The sequence below is a fragment of the Musa acuminata genome, chromosome BXJ2-3, assembly GCF_036884655.1.
Source record: "Musa acuminata AAA Group cultivar baxijiao chromosome BXJ2-3, Cavendish_Baxijiao_AAA, whole genome shotgun sequence".
NCBI lineage: Eukaryota > Viridiplantae > Streptophyta > Magnoliopsida > Zingiberales > Musaceae > Musa > Musa acuminata.
In genome coordinates this window covers 10,373,496-10,398,185 of record NC_088340.1, presented here as the reverse complement: position 1 = coordinate 10,398,185, position 24,690 = coordinate 10,373,496, and the positions used below count along the sequence as shown (strand labels likewise).

General features: G+C 34.3%; 2 protein-coding genes across 4 annotated transcripts; one reads left to right on the top strand and one right to left on the bottom strand.

Annotated features, from left to right (window-relative positions):
- Nucleotides 1–1,953: 1,953 nt before the first annotated feature.
- LOC135583371 (BRAP2 RING ZnF UBP domain-containing protein 2-like) lies at nt 1,954–12,254 on the bottom strand. Of its 2 annotated transcripts, XM_065099120.1 has the most exons (12): nt 11,874–12,254; nt 10,854–10,969; nt 10,614–10,722; nt 10,397–10,511; nt 8,564–8,661; nt 4,923–5,029; nt 4,588–4,837; nt 4,447–4,500; nt 4,110–4,253; nt 3,923–3,987; nt 3,441–3,495; nt 1,954–2,332 (listed from the first exon to the last, which is right to left on the bottom strand). In XM_065099120.1, the coding sequence occupies exons 1-12, from the start codon at nt 12,090–12,092 to the stop codon at nt 2,168–2,170; spliced, it is 1,497 nt and encodes a 498-aa protein (XP_064955192.1). In that variant the 5' UTR covers nt 12,093–12,254; the 3' UTR covers nt 1,954–2,167. The 2 variants fall into 2 exon arrangements, with proteins under 2 accessions (XP_064955192.1, XP_064955193.1); XM_065099121.1 differs by lacking the exon at nt 3,441–3,495 and having other exon boundaries at nt 2,173–2,332.
- An 8,005-nt stretch (nt 12,255–20,259) lies between these two features.
- LOC135607356 (probable protein phosphatase 2C 27) lies at nt 20,260–24,369 on the top strand. 2 transcript variants are annotated; one of them, XM_065099119.1, is made up of 4 exons: nt 20,260–20,539; nt 21,700–21,894; nt 23,075–23,286; nt 23,599–24,369. In XM_065099119.1, the coding sequence occupies exons 1-4, from the start codon at nt 20,471–20,473 to the stop codon at nt 24,182–24,184; spliced, it is 1,062 nt and encodes a 353-aa protein (XP_064955191.1). In that variant the 5' UTR covers nt 20,260–20,470; the 3' UTR covers nt 24,185–24,369. The 2 variants fall into 2 exon arrangements, with proteins under 2 accessions (XP_064955191.1, XP_064955190.1); XM_065099118.1 differs by having other exon boundaries at nt 20,260–20,572.
- The last annotated feature ends 321 nt before the right edge of the window (nt 24,370–24,690 follow it).

The window sequence follows — 24,690 nt, the reverse complement described above, 5'->3', positions numbered from 1 at the left end:
GATTGCACTGTACCCGAGAGCTCCGTCAAACAAGATTCAGAAATAATAATAATTATAACATTGCCCATAGTCCTTCCATTTTATAATTTAGCCAATTATATTCTCTGGAAGAAACAGAAGATCTTGATGTAACGAAATCACGACACAAATTCAAATTAAAGAATAATCATACAAAAACAAAAATAAAATTTAGAATGTAATAATAAAAGAGAAGAATTAGCTAAAATGTTAAAAGCACAAAAATATTTGAACATCCTCAGAGGTACTGAAGTGACTTTTAATGATGCTGACATGAACAATTTTTAGGTCATTCCTGTGGGCCTACTGTTTTTGCATACGATCTATTTTGTTCTGATCGAGAATTTTAGGACATTACAAACTAAGAAAAGTTCAATTCAACTTCTAACTTCTCCTTCTCTAGTTATTTCTGTACTCAGATATCATTTCGAAATTTCACGTCATATATATGTGTACAACATGCATAAAAAGGATATGAAATTAGAATAGAACCATCTGCAGCATTCACAGTGAGAACGACCTACACTCTGCAGGCAGGAGAGAAGCACGCTTTCGTTGACGGAGAACCGACCATGTCCGTTACCTTTCGATTGCCCTCCTCAATTTCCCCTGCACTTGTTTCCGGTTCAAATCAGCGGAGGTAGAAGATGAAGAAAGATGAAGGATGTGATGTGTACAGTCTGGAGAAGTAAGTAATGAAACCAAACAATTAGCGCGCACTCCCACGGAAAAGATGCCCACGATTGAATCGCTTCAAATCATACGGCGATATATTGCGCGCATTAGCCGGCTCGGAACGTCACACGTGTATATGCGAGAGGAGAAGGGGGAAATGAGAGCGTATTTTTTTTGCAGACGGAGCGGGGCGAAGCGCGCGAATTGGTCGATCGACGCGGCACTGGTACGCGATCAGAGAGGAGGGCGAAAGGCGGGAGGAGAAGCTTACGGTACCGGAACGGATCTTCCGCTGCGGCGTTGCTGTCGTCCCCGTCGGGCCCCTGGTTGTAGTTGCAGGCGTAGTTGGGGCTACTTGGTAGTTAGATATATTTAACATCTCGGTGCCAGCTACCAGAACGGATCTTTCGTTGTGGCGTTGCTGTGGTCTCTAACGGCACCTTGTCAAAGTTGCGATCTAACATCTAGATCTATTATACTATAGTTATTGATTTTATCAATAAAAATACGAAAATAAATAAGAATTTTTTTTTTTAAAGTTACGAGTGACTATTGTAAATAAGAAAAAAAAATAATGACAAGATCCTATAAATAGTGAAAAGATCATCCATATAGATGTCGAAAAATTCTTACCACTCGATCTTCTCATCTACGGCAAACACTCATAGCTCCCAATGATATCATCTGCCACTTATCCACTATCATTAATTCAAATATTAAAATTATTTTTATATTTTTATTACTAAATCTAATAATATTAAAATAAATGAACCTCGGTATTCCATGTTAATATAACTAAGTGGTCATACCCAAAATCGTCAAAATGACACGATCCACCCGGCCCCGAAATCTCCTGTCGATCTCCCTAAGTCCTGTACCTTGGACCGTAGCGGACTGCATCAGACGCGAGGGCCGATCCTCCTCGACGCCGCCGCCTCGATCCTCCTCCTACATTAATTACCTTAACTACCTAAACGTGGCGAGAACTAAATAAACGGAGATGGGGCAAATCACCTGCTTCGGGCAAAGCAGGGAACAGACAGTTTCTTCTCACGTGAGTGGTGAACCCAGCGGGGAACCGCTGTCTTATGAGGAACGAAGTGCAATGACCATCAACTCCTACATTATTAGTACCATGCTGACTAGGACTAGGACCAAAAGAACAGTTTTTTACTGGATCCAATGCAAGCCAAGACAAACTTCATATATACTACGTGATACAACCTTCTGATTTGCTGGATGGCTCTTATCAATACAACCTTCACCAAAGCTACTATAGTATAGAAAATAGCTTGATTTTCCTATTTACATATATTGACATTAATGGTTCTTAGGTTTCTATAGTCTTCAATTTGCCTCATCCAATGTACAACAAAAGTTAGTTTGGTATTGCTCCTAATCATTTAAAAAAAAAAAAAACTGGTTGGGATGTGTATGAGATGTCAGATTACCTTCTCGTCTGTCAACAATACTGTTAGTTCCTTCTTCGATTCCTTCTTCCTTGTTTGTTGCTGCCGCTAGAAGAGGATGCAGACTGGACAGGAATTATAGTCCCACCTTTGATCTCACTTGCAACAGAGCCATCTGGAGGCTCATCTATCACCTTCTGAGTCTCTATGTGCCTTATTAGATATCCCAGCTGCCAGACAGAAATAACGAATGATCATTACATGTCCAATAAGATCATTATATATATGTCAATTAAACTAGTAGTACAAACAGAAGAAACAATAATCATATGACCCTTCTGACAACACCATATCAACTTTGATAATGACAACATTTAAAATAATTATATGCACCCACGTTTTATGTACTTCACAGTTTGGACCCAAAATATCCATCAAACAAAAAATTTATGTTAATAAATAAAAAGATCTGATACCCAAGTTCCACCTGATTTTACCCTCTCACTCCTTCCAACCGATTGCCACACTTCATCATCTCTTGCCCTCTGGCCGCCTCCCCCTCATTGCTTTTTCCTCAACAGATTCTCTTTCAATTTGACCCTGAACAATTGCTCCTGGGTTCCCTTTTTCCACCACCCATTTCCTCGTCATCTATTTTCATTCACCTTTAGTGAACTAGTAGCATCATGACCACCATCACCTCCCCTTATTTCTCTTCACGGCCACTATCACTGCTTGCACCTTCTCTTCTTCCTACAATGACTAGTGAGCCAGTAACAGCAGCAAGGGAGAGAGAATAGGAAATATGAAAGGCGGAATGATTGTTTGGTCAAAAGATCTGGAGTACTCCCATATCATTTGACTCTTCAGATAAATGGAATGGGATGCCGTTGACAAAGCCAATTTGCTGATCTCACAATACAGAACTAGCATCCCTGACTCTTGGAAACTGCTGCGGTTTAATTACTATGTTATTAAACTTATTATGACTATGTTATGGCTAAACTTAACGTGGATCCCACATTATCTAAGGTCTGACAATGGAGCACTAAAAACCATATAGGTTTATTCTGATTCTTTCCTAATTTACTACCCTTAAGCTGAATAAAAAATTATGCGCATACATCCAACATAAGAATCTAGGTCTGTCTAGATGCAGATGTTTACACTGTTAGGTTGATCCTTGCTACGTCCCAGTAGTTCATAATGACAGACATAAGACTTGTTTAAGAAGTGGCCCTAGTGTGAGATCTGGAAGTGTCTAAAATATTAAAGATAAAATTTGAAACTAGAAGCCATAAGACAACAGGTCAGTGGATTACATAATGCAGAACCCACCTGTTCCTCCAAGCCTTGTATTTTCTCATCTCTCAGCTTCATTGCAGCTTGCTCCCTGAAAAATTTGTGTAATACATAAATGCAAGCATCATGAATGAAAAGTAGCACCATGGTTTTGCAATCAGGTTAACACAGAACAACAAACCAACACATAAATGTCATCACACACAAAAGTTTGTTGTTCAAACAATAAGGGTTATGATGACATAAAATAAAATCATCCCCCTTATTTCACTTGTTCTCTTTTCCATGCTTCAGATGTATATCCAACGTTCCCTCCCAAAAAAACTATATATATATATATATATATATATATATATATTCATCATTTTTAAATATCTAGATACTTTGTCAAAACAAATTGTCTCAAGGAAATATTTCAATTTTTAGCTATGAAAGTATCTACTTTTGTGCTAACTAGAAATGTTTGCCTTGTACATAAAAGAATAAACATGAAAACTTTGAGGACAATTATTCAATACCTTTCTTCCAATTGCTGAAGCTTTGCTTTCCACATCTCTTGATTTTTCATAAGGTTTTCATTAATCTACAAAAAGCAGAGAAATAGCCTGCAGTCATTAACAGTGAAGACTACCGTAAACTAGGCACAATTTACAAGCTCACTAAAACTATATACATTTTCCATAACATAATGATGCAGTAACTTACATCTTCAAAAAACCTTTTCTCTTCAATGCATTTGTTAAGCTTCATTTGTAACTTGTGAAGTTTCAAACCAATAGCCTTTTCAACAGACTCAGATATTTTCTCCTCTGTCTCTTCCTTGATCTCCAGCAGCACGGATTCATAATGCTATAGTTCCAGAAACAAGCATCATTATCACTAAGCAGATGAGCAAACAATAGCATTTATCATGCATGTCAGCTGGTACATAGTAGCTTGTTAATGACATGTTACAGTTCATTTATAAACCAGATCTAAATACTTAATGGAAGCAAGTAAGACATGGATAAACAAGGTGACCTAAGAGAGAAAAGGCACATACTTTTCTTTGATTATCTAGTTGAGATGTGAGTAGGTCATTGTACTCTTCAATAATCTGAAGAGACAAAAAAGTGAATACTATAAATTGAGTGGATGTGGAATATTGCAGTTCCTTAAATGTGACATGAAACTAATACGTTACAGCTTCGAGTTTACTGTTCAGAAGAGCCTCATTAAAACCAGATTCCTCACTACATTCACAACTTCCATGCTTATCATCAGCATAAGCACAGTGAAAATTCAACTCAACCAACTTCCCATCAGTTTTTGATTGAATTAGCCGATGCACATAGTTGTCCCCAACATAATCCCATACACGCTGAGTTTCCAATTCAAGTGAATAGCAGTGTTGTGTTTCTTTCCAATGATTGATAGCATGACCCTCCTTGTAACTGCAAAATCGGTAAAATACAGCACAAGATACAATTAGATTTCCTTTAACATTCCATTATTGCACCATATGGCATAAAAATCTACCTTCCACAGCCAACAAAACCACATATAAGGCATATCCAAACATTTTCAGAAGTCCCACAAACAGAACATGTTGATTTTTCAGGTTGTTGCTGGCAATATCTGCAAACCTATTCAACACATGAGTAAGCCACAATAACAAGACATTTTGACACAGCAGTTATATCAGAGAGAAAATCTCATATATATATATATATCTGTTATCAAATAGGCAATCAAATTTAAACATTTAAAAAAACAGACTTTGGCATTTGACAGATGAACTGATCAAATGAAAAAGTCTATGCCCTAAGATTTGAAGCAGGAATGTCATTCCATGTATGAGCCGTTCCCACCACTAGAATGGAAATTTTCAGATCAGACCAAGCAAGTAGGGAAATTTTTGTTGTGTATTGTGCAAATCGACCCAGGATTATTAAGAATGTTCCATTGTGACACTTTAGTTACCATAGTTTAGAAAAACATTAGACCATGAAATTTTATCCTATTTAATTTAATTCATTTCCTAGTTTGTAATTCAAAATAAGGAAATGGTTGAAATCTACTTCCATGTTAAGCAGACATGTTAGGCAGGATATAAAATTTATTATTAAATACTTAAATAAACAATGTAACTCCATGCATCTAAATTTTCAAAAACAATAATAACTAAAAATTTTAGATCAAAAAAGGGGCAGAGGACCTACCTCTCCCTTTAACAAGACAATCTCTTCCTCATTCTCTCTCGGAGAGAGGCAATCAGCAAGGAAAGAGGAAGAGTTGTCATCTTTAAACAGGAGATGAGGAAGAGTTCTCAAAAAGATAATATAAAAAATAATTTCATAATAAATTATTTTAAAATTAATTTTATAACCTGATTCATATCCACCCAAGATGGAGGAAGATTTCAACTATCTCCTTGTTTAGATTCACATAAAAATAAATTAAATCAAATAAGGAAAAACTCTATTTAAGACATTTTTAAATTTTGGGAAGGATGAAAAATATCTTGTTAATTACATCTCAGATTTACTAGTTGTTGTTTAAATTTCCTTCCTAACAGACATGTTTAATCATATTAGCTTGACCCTTCTGGACTCTATTAGCCACATTATTAAATCAATAGATAGCCTACAATGTCACAATAATTATAACCAAGGTCTTCCAGGTCCATATCAGTGTATCGATGGGCCATTGCTATCGTACATACCGATGTACCACATGTCAATACAATGAGGCATACTGATGGTAGAAAAAATTACCAAAAATAACTCCAAAACTTTTTTAAAAATTAAAAATAAAATTAGATTAAGATTTTTAAATTAGAAATAAATATAAATTTAGTATAATTTTAGTAAAAATAAACTAAATTAGGAAAGAATAATGACATATCTTTTTCGAACTTTGAGAAGTTTTGTGGTACATTCCAGATCACCCTTCCGTTAATATTGAATTATTTACAAAAAAATGATCTGAATTATCATATTATTTCTTAAACAACTTAAACTTTAAGATTCAAATGAATCAAGTAATCAATCGATAAATATACCTGGTTCTACCAAAAAAAAAAAAAGATAAGACCCTATAGGGTAGTGGATCGGGGTCCTCAATCCTATATATCTGTATATCAATTTGATATGTTTGTCGAACTCAATCCTGAAATTGATCCCATGACATAGTATATTGATGCACCATATGCCATTGGTGCATCAATGTGGTGATGGTTATAGTCTGATTGTCCTGAATCACATGTGTCAAGGTAGCTCTTGAGTCAAGGACAACTATGGCATGTATTGGTGCAGACCATAGAGAATGTTAGAACTTCTACTTTCGCCACCGATCTATTGCTCCGTGTCATAAAATCGATCATCGTATTGTTGCTCGGAAAAAAAAAAAAAAAAAAAAGACTAACAATCACCGTACCGTTTTTGGCCGTAAGATTCTCTACAATATGACGCTTGTAAATACGACGAGTTTCGCTCTATGTCTACGTTGTGTAAGCTCCATCGCATTTGTTCAAAATCATTCACTGCCTTCCCCTTCTCTTTTCGTGTATAAACTTGACTAGTACCTCGATGAGCTCCGTAATCTGAAATCTTGAGTAGCGTGTATAAAATACTACTCCTTGGTCCCTACACCAAGCTCAAAGTGTGTAGACAAGACTATCGACTCTCTGACGTCACCGCCAATCATCAATCGAGGCACTGCTATCCACATCGCTGCCATGTCTCTAGACCGAGTGGATTGTTGAATGCGATTGAGAACGTGTCACGTCGCTAAACTCAATTCTTTCCAATGGTGTGACTGATCCTACTGTCTTCCCCTTTGTCTTTGCCTTTGCACACTGGGTGGACGACTATGACGATTGGGTGTCTCTAGTTCCTCTTGATTAGAGTATTCTTCATTTTAATCCTCTTAAACTAGTCGCCAAATTTGATCCAATCTATAAATCACAGCTCTGTTGAGTTTGAAAGAGTGAAAATATAAAAATTAGAAAGAGGTGAATGAGGAAGAGTTTAAATGAAATGAGTTGAAAGCGGGGGGGAGAAAAGGATTTAAAAACCATTTCCTATGGTTCAAATGGTCAAATTGACCATTTCAAAATCTGACTATTATTGACCAATACAAACCCCGTATTGCTTGATACGAGATCATGTAACGTGTATCGTCCAACATAGAGCAATCTGCATACCGATCCCCTATTGAACCAGTACATATCGCCCATACCAGGCAATACACCTCAGTACAACAAACCCGAATTATATGTGTACTACATTTAATATTATATGACCAATAGATGAAGTCAAATTGTTAGAAACTAACCAAACTCGATACACCCACTCATCTAGTAACTTGGTGGACCATGCAACAAACTTTATGGTTAAAATGCTTAAGATTGAACTACTAGTAGTTGGTCCATCTAGCCTTATGTATCATCATAAAGCCCCATCAATCTCTCCTCCCTCTTCGAAAGCTTGACGTCCTCATTAGAACCCTGCACATGACCCAACATCATTACTTTGTAGGAGCATATGAGGTCAATGGCTCAATGATACCTTCATGCGTGATTGTGCCTTTTGCATCCTTAGTTGGGTCAACTCATCACATAAGTGTTATTGGGTTAACTTTGATGCCAACTATCCCTAGTTCACCCAATAATTCGATAGATCAGATGACGAACATGCTCAAGTCTGAGCTATTAGTTGTTGACCTATATGACCACATGTTACACGTGCAATCATAAAGCCTTCCCATACCTAATGTGCGACTAATCATGGTGTCACACAAATGATACATGCATAATACAAAATCAAAGTTGGATAATAGAACAATTTCATGCTTTAATAAGGAAAATAAGGGACTTCAAGACAACAACAACTAGAGATGTTAATATAGAGCGAGGCACAACCTTCATGATGTTAAAAATATATTTCCTACAACGTCACTGATAAAGGATTGAAAAATGAACAATCATAAGATTTTCATAAAAAAAATTCCAACCATTGGTAAAAAAGTGCATATTATAGGACATGTTGACAAGTTCCACAAAGACCTTTCTCGATGAGGCAACATATCGATAGAGAGGAACAAACAGCATTAACTAGCTATTTTGTTAAAATGAATTTAGAAGTTCAAATACTACATAAGCAAATGATGTCACTCACCGGACAAGAAGAATCTGTCCATTTTGATATGCATGAACAGTGAAAAGTATGATTGCAAATTGTTGTAAGTATGCCACCAGTATCTTGGTCTAATCTCTCTGCATTAAGAATCAAAAATCAGTACAACTTAACCAAATAAAATGTGCGGAGTTGAATAATGAAGAGGTAAAACTAAATTGATGGCATTTTTAAATAATTATAATAAATAAAACAATAAACTTGACAGTTGGCATAGGCAAGGACTAAATGGCCCACATCACTCAACCTGTCACTTCTTTTGTGTAGCCCAAGGCTCATATTTCTAGAACCAGTCACTTGGCAATGCCTGACTACATGTGTGCCTTGCTCAAGTTCAGTTTGGTACATTATGTCAATATATCATACGATAGAACAAGCATACCAAAAATGTGAAGTTAATTATTATGTCAAATGTGCAGGTACCCAATGGGCTAAACATGGTAATTTGGTAATCAGATCCTATCCATAACATAGGAAGCAGAGAATATAAACAATCCAAGATTCTTTCTAGGGAAATTTAGTTCTACAAAATTTAATGTGTAGACAACATTCAAGACAGCATCATTCCAAATATCACTAATGATGAGTAAAATGAGTCATCTCACCATGGAAAAAAATTAAAGTAAAAAAGGATATAGCTCTTGTGCAAGCATTTAGCTTGAATTTTTGTTTAGTAGAATAAGGATCATAATTGCAGTTTTCCAGCATCAGAAAGAATATTCCATGCTGTAAGCTAGTTCCAAGATGGCAGTTTATTAGAGAATCACATCCATAGAACTAAGGAATCATAACTAGTGAATTCAAGGGGCCAAGAGAATGTGATCAGTAGTGGGAAAGAGACATAGGAGGCCAATATGAGGAGGAAAATTAATGTGATCTCTTAATATTTTTCACATGATGATACTCCCCAAAATCCCTTTGAATTTTTCACTTCTTTACTCCAGCAATCTAAAGGTTTTTCTTAAGTAGCTATTACAGATTTGTACGGTTTGCGTCCAATGTCCATATATCTGCCTATTTGAATATAAGATGTCATGCCAACTATTTAGTTGAACATAATTCATGTTACAACATATTATAAGGTATAAAACTCCAGAAAACCTAAGCCCAGCTTACTGACATCTTGGTACCTATTAATTAATGCAATCAAAAGGACCTATATACCAGTACTGACAAACGGTTATATATTTCCCTAACCAAAAATGATCACTCAATAAAAAAGTATCACTAGATCAAGAAGGGCAAATCGTTGCAAGTCAAAACTGCAACTCAATATTTTTTTCATGCCTTCACCAAAAGAACACAATGCAAGCAAAAATATCCTTTAACCAAAAGAGAAAAGGACACTAAGCACCTTTTTTTTTATGGAATTCCAATGATAGTGGACCATTTAACAGAGATTCTTATAAACACGATTTTATGATAGTCACATTTCATGGTAGGTTTCTGCACAGGTTAAAGCTTCAACCAAATGTCAATTACTACAGTGAACACTCATCAAATTGGAAAAAGTTTCTTTCCACACAGTGCCTTTCCATTATAAACAATATTCATAACAACCAAGGTCCTCCAGTACATCCTAGGATCATCAGTAAATATGGGAAAAGGTAATGGTGTAAAACCTGTATGAATGGTCTAGATAATTGCATAACAAGGTCAAGGAGTAAGATATGTCTGATTGGTCTACATATTGTTAAACATGTCAGCACTTTCATCTATGTCCGTTTCAATCCTAGAAGCAATATCTGTTTGTGTCGATGAAATTAATGTCTGCTTGATTTTTCCCTTTTTTAAATCCTATTTCAAAATACTTACCAAGACAAACTGGGCAAGTAGGCAGTTCGGCTGAGCTTGTCAACGAACTTTGTGCATGTTCTATGGATCCTGTGTACTGTACATCGACGGTGTAATGGACAGAACATATATCACCCTGTGCCCCGAAAGCAGAAGGTCCAACCATAGATAAACAGGTCAAGGCATTACTTTCCATTTACTTGATGTTTCTAAACCAAAAGACATATCGACTACAAACCTCGAGAGACGAAAAACTCCTCCCATTGAAGTGTTGATAGAATCCATCTGCAGACGTTTGATCATCAAACCTTATAATCACGCTATACTGATCCTCCACACCATTAGTTCTAAGAGGGAAGAACACGAGAATAGTAAGCCAATTGCCAAACCAAGCAAACGCATAAAAGCCCTGATAAACATCTGAAAAGAAAAGAAATTCTTGGTAGAAAAAAACATGGATCACATCTTAATCACTTACCTAACAATTCGCATATCAAACATGCGCTGAATGAAGGCACCACAGAACTGGCAGAAATCAGCATATGTCATGTGGTTCGGCACCGCAATGACACAAACAAGAGGCTTCCTTCCCACCTGATGAAACACAAAAATCTGATTCCAGTTAACACAAACCCTTTCTACAATCAACCTTGCCAATATCAAAGGATGCAAGAATCCCTAGATTTTTAAAACTTCCAAGACACAAGGATGACCTGATGAAAACACTGAAAATCTGGTTCCGTTTAATCCTAAGGCGTTTCTACATTCAACTTATCATGACCAAAAAAAAAGCAAATAAACTCTAGATTGGAACATCCAAGATAAAAGGAGAATCCAATGAAACACCAAAGTTCTCATTCGATTTAACCATATACCCTTTTACAACCAACTTCGCCAAGATCAAGAAAAGCAAGAAACCCTAGACTCTGAAAATATCCAAGGACCTGGCACCAACATTCCACTTGCAGTTAACCAGAAACCTTTTCTATAAGCAGCCTTGCCAAGACCAAAGAGAATAAGAAACCCGAGATTCTTGAGACTTTCAACATATAAGGACAACCAGATGATACACTAACTCCGTTTCCACTTAATCCTATACCCGTCCTACAATCAACCTCGTCGAGACCTAAGAAAGCACCACGTCCTACATTCTTGAAACTTCCAAGATACAAGGACGACCCTCTGAGACACTAAAATTCCGGATCCATTTAGCCCTAAACCCTTTCTACAATCAGCCTCGCAAAGATCCAAGAAAGCTAGAAACCCTAGATTCTCGAAGCTTCCAAGATACAAACCCTTTTGTTGATCATCCTTGCCAAGATCAAAGAAAGCTATAAACCTTGACTCTTGAAACTTCCAAAATACAAGGAAGACAGGATGAAACGCCGAAACTCCAGTTTCAGCTAACCAAAAATCCTTCCTACAATCTACTTCGCCAAGATCAAAAAACGCAAGAAACCCTAGATTCTTGAAACTTCAAAGACATGACGAAACGTACAGGAAGAATGGATGAAGAGGTGGCGTCTTCGGGGTAGAGGTACATGATTCCTCGGGTCTCCTCGATCCTAGGGTTTCCGGAGGAGAAGGGGACGGCCTGCGTGAGGCCCAAGACCGATGGCTCCACGAGCTCGCCGCAGGACTCTGAAGGATGAGGAGGAGGAGGAGGAGAAGCCGGCCGGAGAACATCTTCTTGCGCTGCGGGGGCAGAGGTGGACATGGCGAAGTGGCGAAGTGGCGGAGGGCGAAGGAGGCTGATGGGGGAGGCGGGGCTCGAAGGCTCGGCGAATATATCAGGCCGTTGATGCCGTTGGATCCGCTGAGCAGTCAACGGTGTTACCGTAATGGATCCGCTCTCAGATCCGAACCCGATGATCTTATGGATCCAAAATGATGATCTGGCTAAGCTAGTTATAATTAGAGATATATAGGAAATTTTACTGGTTAAAAAAAATATACCAATCGGTATTTCTTTTTATGAATATACAATAGTTTTTCTAGTTGATAACATGGTTAATGATTTTTTTTTGTGAAATTGAATTGACCCATTGGTTCCATGAAAATTCTTAACCCATGGTTTTTTTTTTTTTTACCTCATCTTCATTTGTCTTTTTCTCTTTTTCTCTCTTTGTCTCGTATATTTATGTTTCATTCGTTTTCTCCTCATTCTCCTTTATCATTTTTTTCTCTTTCATCAACCTCTTTTTAATTCGTCCCCTCTCTTCTATCGTTATTTTTTCCTCATCTATTTTCTTTTGAGTTTACAAATTCTCATCATTTATCTTCCCTTCCTCCTCCCATTTTGCGAACCCTCTTTTGTTTCTTCTTCTTCCTCTTCTTTTTCCTCATTTTTCTCATCTTTTCTCTTCTTCCTCCTCTCCCTCGTTGCCCTCCTCATTCTCTTTTGTCTCTTCTCATCTTTTCACCTTCTCTTCCATATGTTTTACCTCTTTCTCCTGCTTGGAAGGCACATAAAATTTTAAAAAATAATATTTCTAAAATTATTCAAAAATAAAAAAACAAGTGATTGTTATAATTGTACGTGACATCAATGGACAAGTTTAAAATATTTTAGATAATTTTCATCGAAATATACTAGATTTTTAATTGAAATATACTTGATTAAAGAATTATATTGAAGTATGTCAAATTAAATAAATAATATTCCTAAAATTCTAGAAAAAAACTCTAAACGAGTGTTATAATCATATATGAGCATGAATGTGTATCTTTGAGGTATTTTAAGTAAAGTTCACCAAAATATACTCAATTTGAATCAAAGTACACTCAATTGTAGAATTTACATGTCTCCAAATGTCTTAAAATTGATACAATCCTACCAAAACATATTCAAACAAAAATTATATATATATATTTTTTTTTATTTTATGATGAATTTGAGATAATTAATTATCAAACTTAATTTTTCTTGTAGTTTTTGTGAATAAGGATATTTTAGTTCGTTTTCAACTGTAACGAGTAAACTTCCATCAATGATATCAAACTTTCATAATTTTATTAGAACATTATTTTATTAGGGATCTTAGTATTTTTTTTTTCTTTTATAATTTTAAGATCATCAATCATCCAATTTCGTATGTTTTTTGGTAGGTTATGTGGATCAATTTATTTTTGAGTATTATGGGTCAACTTTAATCAAATTATCTCAAACTTTCATGATTCCACTACAACATGATTCTAACAAAGATTGTGTTAATTTTTATATTTTTATAAATTTTAATTATCAAATTTGGTTTTTTTTTTTTTTGCCATGCTTTGTGAATGAGTATACCTTAGTTCATTTTCCGATGTAATAGTATCAACTTCCACCAATCGATCTCAAACTTTTATTATTCTACTTGAGTATCATATTCTAGTAGGTTTTTATGTTCATGATAAATTTAGGATAATTAAGTATCAAATTTGATTTTTTTTGGATAGGTTTATGAATGAGTGTATTTGAGTTCAATTTTGAATAAAATAAGACTTCAAACTATCAAAATTCTAATAGAACTGGATTCCATTTAAATCCAAGACCTATTTTTATAAATGATTTAATTTTTTCTCTAAAAGAATAATTTTAGTTACACTAAGAAGTACTAAAATAACTTTTTGACCATTCTCATTGGAGTACTTCTTAGTTACACTAACAAGTACTAAAAATTCTTATTATTGTGGATAAAAATGGGATCAACCAATTTTTTTAACATTAAATAAAACATCATGTGAATTTAAATCCAAGACTTATTTTTACAAAAAAAAATATTTTTTCTCTAAAAGAATAATTTTAGTTATACTAAGAAGTACTAAAAGAATTTTTTGACCATTCTCATTGGAGTATAAAAGTGCATAGAGATCATATGACCAATTGACATGTCACAATTTATCTAACTTAGATTATTTTGCATAATTAGTCATTTATTCTCCTATATATATATATATATATATATATATATATATATATATATATATCAATAAATTCTATCCCCATAAACTTTTCACATAATAATAATAATAATAAATTTTGAAAGTCTTATTGTTTGGTTCAATCATGAGATGCTTCATTGATGTAAACCATTAGAGTTTCTTAATCAAATCTAATCCCACCCTTGTAAGTGTTTGCATTATAAGCATCATTAATGTATAACACGATCCATCTAGTAATTTGGTTTAATTCATTGAACTTCACTTTGATAATGCAACATATCAATTTCTTTAGATAATTTGGAAGATTGATAGTTCACTTACACAAGCAATAGCTTTATATGCTAAGGATATATAGAAGAACTCATAATCCCTCTCATTAAAAGTAATATATCATTAGGAGCCTTCCACATCAATCATAAGTTATACTTAATTAGATAATTGAGAATCAAATCACTGTGCCTAAGAAGTATCTGCCCTTTTTTAAGCCAATATATACTGTCCGTTGTTTAAGAATTCAAAATTGAATTGTAATTTGCTCTCATAAAAGAGATATAACGTTTCATACAAGTTGAATGTGATCATCATTATACTAATCATACAAGTAGTACTAGCGTTAAATCAATGATGCCAAAAGTAGAAAGCTTAGACAATATAATGTAGGTAAATGATTCGAAAATGTAGTCCTTTATTACGTTATCAACTTTTTGCATTTACTAGAACTATTAACACTAATGCATAAAAAGGCTTATGTGTGTCTACATCGTCCATGCATCCCTTCTTACACTTCATATTTATAGGACACAGAAGTATTTGAATTAATCAATACAATCATCCCCTTTGCGTTGATATATTTTCTTATAATGTACCTTATATCAACAACTAAGCCTAAAGTTTTTTTTAATTTCTTTTTCATATGATGTGTTTATCGGAGCATCAAAGTGTATGATGAATCCCAAAATATCGTATCTTCCTAACATATGAGAGTATTTAAAAAGTTCAATATATCTCTAAATCAAATGATATACGAATATCTGAAGCATTTGATGTGATCCACCCATCCCCTTATGCTCGATGAATTTGCTTACCATAATGGTCAAGATCCCAAAATGAATAGTATTTTTCTTTTTCAGGCAAATGATATAACTATTATTCCCAGTAAGTGGATCGAGACTTGAAACATATAGTCCAGTCAATCTCTTTTAAACATGTCACTTTAGCTTATAGAGATGACAAAGAGCTTATATCTTTTAAATGTCACTTTAGCTTATAAAGATCACAAAGAGCTTATTAAATATCTATAACTTCTAAAGAAATATTCTTTAATTAAATCATAATTATAAGATTAATACTACATAAAGTGGTCTTCTCATGTTTTTTCTTTTTTTTTGCTTGCTAAATGAATATTAAGCTATCTTACAGACTTTTGTTGCCCATAATAAACAAATATACTAATTCAACTATCAAATATATTTTGTTGAACACACTCTCAGTGCAATATTTTGTAAGATACTGAATATAGACATAAATAAATAAATTCCCTTGAGTCATGATCCAACCACCTCAATAAGAATTTATTTCTTTTTCAAACATGATAACTCGTAAAACATACTAGATAAGATCAAATGTTTTATGTCAAATTGATGATCAATATTGATCATATCAAGAAAATAAAGATAGATATGTTGATAAACCCATTGACTTAATATGTCATGGATAACACTTAAGTAGTAGTATAAGCAATCTAATACGTTCAACTAAACCTAAAATATTTTTTTTGTGTGACATATTTATCTACAACAAAAAAAAAGTATATTTCAAGTACTCAACGTGATCGACTAAACCTAAAAGATCTATATTTTTTCACGTGATGTGTCCATCTATAACATAAAAGCATCGGAAGTATATAATGAATTTCAAAACGTCATCTTTTAGATATAATGTGCCCACTTAGGATATAAAAAGCATTCAAAGAGTCCAATTCATCACCAAAGCATCCCTTTGCAAGCGACAAATCCATTTAAGAAAAAAAATATATATAAAGTATATGATGTGGTCAACTAGATCCAAAGCACTCCTTTTGCCTTCAATAATAATGCAATTAAAGCATCACATAGTCATATTTTATAACATGAGTAATAATAGTCAAGATCTCAAAATAGATATTATACTCTATGATGAATAAGTTCTAAAGCAGCTAATGATATCATAATTATTTTTAGTTAAGGGATTCAACACATGTAATCTAATTAATATCCTCTAGATATATCATGTTAACTAGTAGAGATGATAAATAGCCTACGATATATATATGTGTCACATTAATATGACATCTAAAGAAATATTCTCTTATTAAATTATAGTTATAAGATTAATACTTTATTCTAAATTTATAAATAAATATCAAAGACTTTTTAACATCCAAAATAAATAAATATACTAATTCCACCAATTTCCTCAATAAATTTTTATTTTATCTTTTTCAAATATGATAACTGATGGAGATGAGACAAAGATAACTTATGATTTGAACAAAATAATGCATTATGTTCTATGTGTTTGCTTTGAATAAGAATATGTAACTAAGGCATTTAGTCATTTTATGATACGAGTAATTATAGTTGAGATCCCAAAATAGATGTTGTGCTTGAGGATAGACAAGTCCATACTCTTAAACACAATGAGTAATAATACTCGAGATTTCAAAATAGATATCTCAAAATAGTCATTTTATAACATCTAAAGATGATAGATAGCCTACAATATATATTACATTAACATGACATCTAAAGAAATATTCTCTCAATAAATTATAGTTATAAGATTAATACTTTATTCTAAATTTATAAATAAATATCAAAGACTTTTTAACATCCAAAATAAACAAATGTACTAATTCCACCAATTTCCTCAATAATTTTTTGTTTTATCTTTTTCAAACATGATAACCCCTAAAACATACCAGATTTGATCCATTTTCTCATACAATTATATTAATATATCATGAATAATGTTTTAGTAATAGTACATCATGATGGAGATGAGACAAAAATAACTTATGATTTGAACAAAATAGTACATCCAACATGATCAACTAGATCCAAAGCATTCCTTGTGTTTGCTTTGAATAAGAATGCAACTAAGACATTTAGTCATTTTATGATACGTATAATTATAGTTGAGATTCCAAAATAGATGTTGTGCTTGACGATGAACAAGTCCATACTCTTAAACACAATGAGAGAGAATGATGCTATAATTATTTATGGTCAAGAGACATAACACATGCAATATAATCATGATAAATAGCCTACTAGATATGCTACATTTGAGTGACATCTATAGAAATATCCTTTCATTAAATGGTAGTTATAAGATTAATATTATGTTCTAAATTTATAATAAATATCGAAGACATTTTAACATTCAAAATAAACAAATATATTGATTCAACCCATTCCTTTTTTATAACTCGTAAAACACACCATATTGGGTTCATTTTTCATCTTAAATTGATAATTATATTAATGTATCATGAATAATACTATATGACGAGGAAGACGAGGCAAAAATAATTTATGATTTGAACAAAATATATAGTAAATATTTATCATGTACGCCATCATCGATGCCTACGTCGACATTTTTTTTGGTTGTCACTTCACCCTTTGCGTTGACGTCAAGCCACCAACGACGGCATCAACTTTGAAGGCCACGAGTTGCATGACTCGTTCACCACATGAATGGCCACCCTCCTTGTTTTTATTAGGGGACCACCAAAAGAGAAGGTTGATGTGATGCTTGGCTTCTCGGTGAGGCTAAATTATGGCATCCAACACTCCTTCCTCTTCCATCGACATCCGACCCCTTTCGAAATGTCACAATAAATTACTAGAAATAAAGCGACCAAAAAAAAAAGAAAGATATTTTTATCAATGGATGGGGCCCAGAGCACAAACAATTGCGTGACATCAAGGCTACATTTTTATTCAGCACTATAATCGTTTTTATTTCCTATTAATATATCAATTATTGTGCAAGCTTGATTACATTTAATTTGTTGGGTTTGGCATGACAAGAGGAATATTGTTTTAATAGGTACTATTTTATTGTGCAAGAATCCATCGCACAACAATATCAAAAAAGGTAGGACGTGTTAAGTTTTTTTTTTTCTTTTTTTTTGGAAAAGGAAACCTCAAAACTTTTATTCCAAATATTTTTTCCCCTTATTTTTTTGTTTATATCATTACCATTTTTTTATTATACCCAAGTTTACATTGTACTTATTATCGTTTGATTTTCACACTGTCACATATCTTTTTCTTCTATATAAAGAGGGATTTATCATTTGTTTTAGCTCGTAAAAGATCTTTTCTTTAACTTCTATAATTCTCTCTCTGAAGACAACATGTCTTGTTTGTGTACTTCATGCTTATCGTCTCACTTGGAAGCAGTAGAATCTCTTTTTGTTCGTGCGTGTAAAAGAGCTCGATTGCACTTTATAGATTTATTATCTAAATTTCATCGGGCACGAGAGGAAGAACAGGTTATATTTTCTAAGACTTTTCTTCTATTTTTAAAACCAATTCTTTAGTTATCTTATACTAATTTTTATATCATTATTCTAACATAATGAATCTACTATGTGTTGAGGTGTTTGATATTTTATTTTCTTATAAAAACATTTTAAAAAGATAATTTTTAGTAGGCTTAAATTTCTGTCTCTCTGCATGGATTAGTTATTGTGGTAAAATGATGACTACAAATGCACCAATGTTTTATGCAAATAAGTTATCCACATGAAAGGCTTAGGCAATTTGTGAGTGAAATGAGATGATGAATGATTTCACACATTTGAAAACTGTTCATATACTATGATCACATCCTCTAAGTATGTATTCAATGAATCATCACAAATTATTGGATTAGTCTTAATCAAATCATACTTCAAGTTGATTATGTTTTGATGAAGATTATAAGAATCATGTAGCTCAAAAATCAAAAACCCTTTTTGTTGGTCAAGTCAAAGGGAACAAAAAGAATACCATGATAGCAATTAATTATTATCTTAAAAATAAAAATAATCAACATTAGGTGTGAAACAAGGCATCCTCTATAATTAAATCCTTGTAGGTCATGAAGGTCTACTTCTTTATGTCTCAATATATACAATTGCATACCTATAATTAACATGATTGATGAGAAATGTTAGATCCATTGCTTGTGAGTCATGCAAACATGCAATATTTCATTATATTTTATTATATTTCTACAGGTGATTTGTCATGATAATATTAATACTGGCCCAATTTTTCATCAAAACACATATGAGAATCAGATGGCTGAAAGCAAAATTATTTTATAGAAATCTTTTGGTTTTTGTCCTACAAATATAATTATTTTATATAGTGAAAGAGTCTCATTTGTGGTTAAATTTTTATTGTTTTATCCTTTCAGATCGTATTTATCTTTCACCGAGCTTAGATGTATCAAGATTTTTAATACTTATATAAGTAAAATATATATTTAATGATATGTTAATTTACCTGAGTCGTGCAACACTCTCGATCATATTTTACGACGAGGAACCGACTTAATAGCATTAGAGAAAAATAAAATTAATAAATGATTTAGATTATTGTAACGAGAGATATCATGTCATAAGAAAAATTAGACGAAAAATTATATGTTTTAAAATATGTTTATTATCGAATATTAGGATATTTTCTAGAGACATTTAAAAATAATTTTTTATATAAAAATAGAGTTAGAAAAACACACGTGATAAAAAGAAAAAGAAAGAGAAATCCAAATGGAACATTTTTAGAAAAGAAAAATCTAAAGAGGTGACAAAGCCGCAAAAATGAAATCTAAGCAAAAATCTCCTATTTCCGGCCACGCTTTTGCCACACACGCACACAAATCTCCACCTGCTCCTCTCGTTTCCTTTCCTTCCTCGACGCTCTCTGCTCCCTCGACCTACCTTTTAACCCCCACTCCACCAAATGATCCCATCCCCCAATTACCCCATTGCGTCTCTTACAACATATTCTCAGAATCTTCTCCCCCTCCCCTCTTCTCTCTCTTGTTTATGCCGTATGCTGCTGTTCTCTCCCTCTGGGAAATTGACTCTGTTGAACCGCTCAGGTTCGTCGGTCCTCGAGCAGAACCGCCATGTGCGTGAAGGACGAGATAGGGGAGGTATCGGAGGAGACGGAAAAGTTGCTATCTTGCGATGCTACGGTGGGAAAAAGCTCCAGTTTTGACAATCGCCCTGTTAGTGCCCTGTGCTTATGTTTTCTTTTCCTTTCTCTCGAATGTCGTCTTCATGCTGCTCTTCTTGTTCGACCATAAGTTCTCGACATATATTCATATTATATATATGTATATGTTAATTTACTTGTCGCTCGTAGTGCATTCCCCTTTTTGGATGATCCGTGTTGGTCTCTATCTAATATTCTTCTTTGGTTTTCTTTTGTTTCTTATTTAATCGAGTCGAGGATTTTTCTGTGTCTCGTTTTCCATGCTACTTTATATTGAATTGCACGATTGCTGTAGCTTCTTGTTTTAGCTGTCTTTTCTAGGTCTGATTATTCTTCACATACACACATTAATGTTCTTGAATTGCTTCAGCAGCTTCTTGTTTTTGCTGTCCTTTCTAAGGCTTGATCAATCTGCTGCGAAATCACAGAGATGGAAACTAAATTGATATATTTGTTGTGTAAATTGTTTCAGATTCTTTATGAACTTCAGTGTTGTTACTGTCTCACTTAGAAATTTTTTGCTAGTGTCTTGATGAAATGATTGCTACTGTCCTGATAGGTTTATGTGCCTCTTGGGATTATGTTTGCCATCTTCATTCTTCGATGGTCATTTTTCTAGCTCTATCGATTCTTCTGATTGTTTCTGATCGTGCATTGTCATGGTTCCTGTGCATATATCCGGAACTGCGTGTTGTTGTTGATTTCTGATGTTGGCTTCTGAAATCAGAGAATATGTTTTTCATGTAGTGATTTGTGTTGATGAATTTATCTGTCACTGCTTTTTTCGATACCCAGAGTTTTACTGTAATGATATTATAAGTTCGGCGATCATTACTTTGTGATCTTGACTTACATGAATAGAGTCTTTACTGTAATGATATTGACTTACATGTATGTCATGATGAAACATAAACTCGAACACGTAAAGTGTTTGTTGGTAGCTTTGCATCACTCATTATGGATTTTCTTTTTCATCTCAAGTCATCGCATCTTTGCAATGCTTAAACTTAATCAGAGAGTGTGAGAGCTTGAAGTGAAGACTACACCTTTTGATTTTGTCATTAAGTGTTTTATAGATCTGGAAGATCTTCTTTCCTGCCTCTTGTTCATACATGTTACTAACAATGTTTCTTTTGACAGACGAATAGAAGTGTGAATACAGTCGCGATAGACGATGTGAATCCGACAACGGACTTTGTCCCCATCATTCGTTCGGGGGAATGGTCTGACATTGGCACCCGATCGTATATGGAAGATACTCATATATGCATCAGTGATCTAGCTAAAAAGTTCGGCTGTCGTAACCTCAAAGGAGAGGCTATTTCCTTCTATGGAGTGAGTGATAATAGTAGCTCTGTTGTTATTCGTTCATGCTTATTATTTTTTTATCTATAAGTTCTATGTCTCATTAAGGTTGATAACTGTCCACCTGCATGTCATAATACATTATCTAGAAATTTGAACCTTTCAGTGTGATTCGTTGCTTCGAAAATGCCTAAAACCAAAACCACAGGACTTAAGTCCCTTTTTTTTCCTATCAGTCCAGACATCCAATGTGCGACTTCTGATCTTAAGGTTTATTTTAACTCAAGAAATATCTTAGAACTCTGTTGTGCAGTTCATCATGAAACATCTTGAAAATAATGGTTAGGCGATAGCCCCTTAAAAAACTTCAGTGCCTGTAATAAGCTCGGTGATCATTACTTCGTGACCTTCTTGCTGTGCATCTTGACTTACATGTAGAATGTATTTAACTCTTATATTGATATATGTAAGTAGAGTCAAAAGTAATATGAATGCAAACTGTTTGTTTGCTTGGATAAGAAGTGTATTGGCTCATAATGTTGTTTATTCATTATGTCTGTGTCAACTTCCAACTCCTATCTTTCTTTCTCATGATTGATTTGGGTTTCTTAATCATTTGATCCTAAAATAAATCATTGAAGCAAAGGCCGTTCTTCTCAATGTGACTGACCTTTCACAAAAGGCATCATAAACTGCATCTGTTTTCCACATTTGAGTTGGCAAGATGTCCATTTTCTTGCTCAGCCAAATGACATCTACCTGCCATATTTGGTCCATGTTTTCTTGTTGACTGTTAAAGAGGCAAACGTTGGATGGCCAAAAGGTTTGATAATGTGTTCAATGGCTTTTCTAGGTTACGCACTTTACACTAGTTTAAATTTTCCGAGGACATTGTTGTGTGCTTTAATTTCATTGATGTACATACAGTAGCTTCCTTTGGACCAAGCTATGCATGATTTAGGTCGCCGATGTCTGCAAGAGTCGTTTAGTAAATTAGTAAAACAAAACCATTGAGATTTTGAATACTTCTTTAAACGCAAAGTTCTCATGAAAATTTTATACTCTTTTTTACTCTCTTGATGAAAGAGGTAGTCATTATTGATACAATCATTTCTAAGAAGAACAGCCACTTGATTTCAATATTGACACTACACTTTGTTGTCATACTGTAGATTGAGTCAAATATCTTACAATGATTTCTGTTCTTTAGGTATTCGATGGGCATGGAGGAAAAGATGCTGCACATTTTGTACGTGACAACCTACCGATGGTCATCGTGGAAGATTCTGATTTTCCTCTTGAGCTTGAAAAGGTTATTGTTAGATCATATTTGGAAACCGACTTACAGTTTGCGAAGACATGCTCTCCTCCACTTACCCCATCTTCCGGCACAACCGCTCTATCAGCAATGATACTTGGAAGGTAGGCGGGCTTCTTCTTTCTAAAGTGCATAACTCTTCTAGTGATTGATTCTTTTCTTCATAAACTAGTACTAAAGACAAACTAAGAGTTTAGTCTCATCAAGCCAATGTGTGGGTGTTAGCATCTTTACAACAACTTCTTTATACTTGAAAAAAAAGAAACATGTTTCATCTACGACAATATTTTTTTAGGTTTCATAACATAATTCCATGAGATACTCCTTTTTGTTGGTTTTCTTTCGAGAGAGTGAAATGGAGCGTAATATTATGCTTGTGGCACTTCCTATTAATACTAATGAGAATGTCTTTGTAGATCTCTTCTGGTTGCAAACGCTGGAGATTGCCGAGCAGTGCTTTCCCAACGAGGCGTGGCTATAGAAATGTCCAAGGACCACAAGCCTTCTTGTGCAAACGAGCGAAAGCGCATCGAATCTCTCGGTGGCTTCATAGTAGATGATGCCTACTTAAATGGGGAGCTTGCCGTCACTCGAGCCCTCGGTGATTGGGGTTTCGAAGGCTTGAAAGATATTGACCAGCCGAACGGACTACTCATTGCTGAACCAGAGCTGAAAAAGATCATGTTGACAAAGGAGGACGAATTCTTACTAATAGGCAGTGATGGCATATGGGACGTCTTCTCAAACCAAAACGCTGTAGATTTTGCAAGGCGACAGCTGCAAGAGCACAATGATGCGACGACCTGTTGCAAGGAACTGGTCCAGGAGGCGATGAAGCGCGGTGCTATGGACAATCTCACAATCATTATGGTGTGCTTTCACATGGATCCCCCTCCTGCTCGTACCGTGCAACGACGTAGACGTACTATATCGACAAAGGGTTTTCATACTCTCAGTGACCTACTAAAAGAGAAAGTAGCATCACCAACTAGTTTAGAGTGACATAGATTTCAACCGGCATATCTATAGGAAGTGACTAATCGTCTGTAATTGTAGAAATTAAAGGCATATTATTTTCCCAGGTCATTCTTGGGTGTGCAGGATAGTTCATGCTCAATTTTGGTGTTCATAAAATATGACAGATTGTTGATTAAATAAGATAGTGAAACACTAGCTCAAATTTGTCATGTGTATCTGTTCTTCAAGTCAAAAACTTGAAGACTTTCTATCAAAATCAAAAACTTTGTCATGTGTATAAGGACAGATTTGACCACAGGACCTTTCTATCAAAATCAAAAACTTTAACCAAACTACTAGCCGACTCTTAATTTAGTGAGATTTCAAAGGACTTACTATCAAAATCAAAATCTTCACCGATTAAACCAGCTGACACCGATAACATTCCAATTCAAAATTTGGTAGAAGCAAAAACAAAATGTTTTTTTAAACCATCTCCTATTCCTCGAAACAACAAAAACAAAACTGATGGCAGAGAGACCCTGAGATAT